This window comes from Coffea eugenioides, chromosome 10 (assembly GCF_003713205.1).
Source record: "Coffea eugenioides isolate CCC68of chromosome 10, Ceug_1.0, whole genome shotgun sequence".
NCBI classification, from domain to species: domain Eukaryota; kingdom Viridiplantae; phylum Streptophyta; class Magnoliopsida; order Gentianales; family Rubiaceae; genus Coffea; species Coffea eugenioides.
This window is the reverse complement of record NC_040044.1, coordinates 16,904,365-16,907,051: the sequence shown is the minus strand read 5'-3', so window position 1 is coordinate 16,907,051 and position 2,687 is coordinate 16,904,365. Positions and strand designations below refer to the sequence as shown.

At 36.5% G+C, this 2,687-nt stretch overlaps 1 protein-coding gene across 1 annotated transcript; it reads right to left on the bottom strand.

Annotated features, from left to right (window-relative positions):
- Nucleotides 1-442: 442 nt before the first annotated feature.
- On the bottom strand, nt 443-1,118 carry LOC113749554 (60S ribosomal protein L17-2-like). Its single transcript, XM_027293333.1, has one exon. It carries the CDS (start codon nt 1,071-1,073, stop codon nt 588-590), a length of 486 nt encoding a protein of 161 aa, XP_027149134.1. The 5' UTR covers nt 1,074-1,118; the 3' UTR covers nt 443-587.
- Nucleotides 1,119-2,687: the final 1,569 nt, after the last annotated feature.

Genomic DNA, 2,687 nt, shown 5'->3' with positions numbered 1-2,687 from the left:
TGTTTGCTCCCGCTGCTCCCGCTTCGACCCTTCTTTTACTCTGTCACCTGTCTAATTGTTTAAATATTTATAGCAGATCCAAGTTTAATAGGTCTAAGCAATAGGAACACATGACACGGCATTACAAATCCAAGCTCTAATTAAATAGAAAGAAAATATCAAATCCACATTGATGTAAAAGAAGAGAATTTCAAACAAAATTCATTTTTTTTCTTGAACAAACAAGTGTAAGACATCTATGTTATACTAATGCGTAGATTTTGTTTTTTTTTGTTAGCACAGTCACGGAGTTGAAATTTTTTTTTTTTTTGATAAATAATCCAACACTACCATAACATCCAACCCAAAAAAAGCAAGACGACAATCATGAAGAACAAAAAGCAGTCTCTACAAGTCAAACTATGTCTTTGAAGGTCTTTGAATGAACTTGTTGAATTTAAACACCAGCAAAACTTGTCTTGCAACCTCCAATAGCATTAAGTAACAATATGCCTCAAAATTTGTAGAATCCACTAAAGCCATTGCCAATGAAAGCACCATTACATATAGCTTAAGCCTTCCTAGATTTGCTGGTGGCCAACTGTGATTCAGGCTCCTTTTTGACAGACTTCCTTCTCGGACAAAATCAACTCAATATGGCAGGGGGAAGACATGTAGGGGTTTATTCTTCCATGGGCACGATATGTGCGGCGTCTTTGTTTCTGTGCTTGATTCACTTGAATGTGAGAAATGAAAAGCGAATCCACATCCAAGCCTTTCACCTCTGCATTGCTTTCAGCATTCTTGAGCAAATCCAAAATGAAGCTAGCAGATTTAACAGGCCAGCGACCCTGTCCATTTGAATGCCTATTCTTGGCCTGAGCAGTATGCCCAACACCTCCACAGAAACGTGTAAACGGAATCGCCTGCTTATGGGCCAAAACATCCTCCAAGTACCTCTTAGCCTTCGCTAAAGGCAGCTTCCTGATGGCATGCGCTGTTTCCCTTGTGTTCTTGAAATGAACACGGAGATCAGATCCCCGGGCTTTGCAGGACTTGGTAGGGTTATCGGGCTCCCTTGAGTACTTCACCATCTTTTCAGCATCAGTGGCGGGTGGCAGAAACGGAAGGGAATACTCCTGTACGGAGTTGAAATTGCACTAAAGATCTTAGTTCATTAATGCATAATCCAGGGATGAATGATGTTGAATTCATTCAAGCGTTTGTATTGTCAAATAATGACACTTCAACGAGCGAAATACTACTAAAGCCGAGGCTTCAAACACAGGGAGGGGTCTACGTGGCAATTTATACGTTTTTTTTAGACCAGATAGGCTACTTTAGTTTTTTTCTCTTTGGTTTCATCTGTTTTTGCAATCTAGCCTTTCGTTTTTCGACTGCAAGTTTGATTTTGAAAGTCAAACCTTTTCTTTTTTTTCAGCTTTCTGTTGTTGACAAACTTTATTATTATTATTATTTTTTTCAGTAGAAAAAGGGTGCGATTTAAGAAGGGGGAAGAAGTAGAAGAATTTAAATTTAAAATCTCTAAATTTTGAAATCTCGAGCTTAACTACTATATCAATATCTCCTTAGCAACAAACTTTATTAATTGTTTTTATGTTCATGGTTAATGCTGCTGGATATGATATATTTTTTTAACATGCTTAGGATGGTGCTCTTCCTTCGTTTGTTTTGAGCATTGGATTCCTAGAAGCATTAACGTAGTGAAGGCTGCACTCTTTGAATAATGACTGTCATCTTTCTATGTGTAAACCTCCTCAATCACAACTAGAGCCTTTCCAACATAGATCCTTTTCTTTTGAGGAAACCAATATAGCTCCTTTATTGACTAGATATGCATATGTGGATTCTGAAAGGGTCGCACATCACACAAAAAAATACACCGTGACCTAATGAATTTCTTGTTATTTGGCCTATAATAACATACATGACGCATGTGTTATGGAGACTAGAAAAGGTTGCACGCAATTCTTAGTTACTAAGTTTCCCGACTGTCATTATTTTATCTCTTTATCCTTATATTTAGGTATTTTCACCTTTGGCGATCTTTAAATATATCAAATGATAAAAATTAAGAATTGAGAGAGTTTTAATATGTCTACAACTTTCAAAATTAGGATATTCATGCTACTACTAGAATCCTGTGTTAAAACTTTATGGTAACTCACTATCATAAAGATGGATTAATCTTTCATATATACACCATCAATGTAGACATTGACGGGTTTAGATGCATGCCACATATATAAAAATTAAAGTTCAAATTTAAAATCAAATTAAGTTGCATATATCCAAATATTATTGTATACAACTTATAAAAGATTAACCCCATGAACATATGTAATAACTTAGTAAGTGTTAGAAAGATTTCGGGTACTGATATGGTTGATCAAGCTGCCTTGACTTCAAGTGTTGATCTGATGAAGCTTCCAACAGATTCGTTTACTCGTGCAAAAGCTAAGAAAGTTAAAGAGTCACTTCAAGCATTGGATCGAGCCGTTCAAGATCAATTTGGACCATACAAACACTTAGAAGGTGTTGGACTTGCATGGAATGAATTTTGCATGTTGATCATGGTCGAGGAAATGAAGAATTGATGGATTCGTGCTTGGATCCATTGGATTCGTCCATGGATTGAGTCATGGATCCCGTCCCTTCAAGCATTTCATGTTGTTTTTATTCTTGGT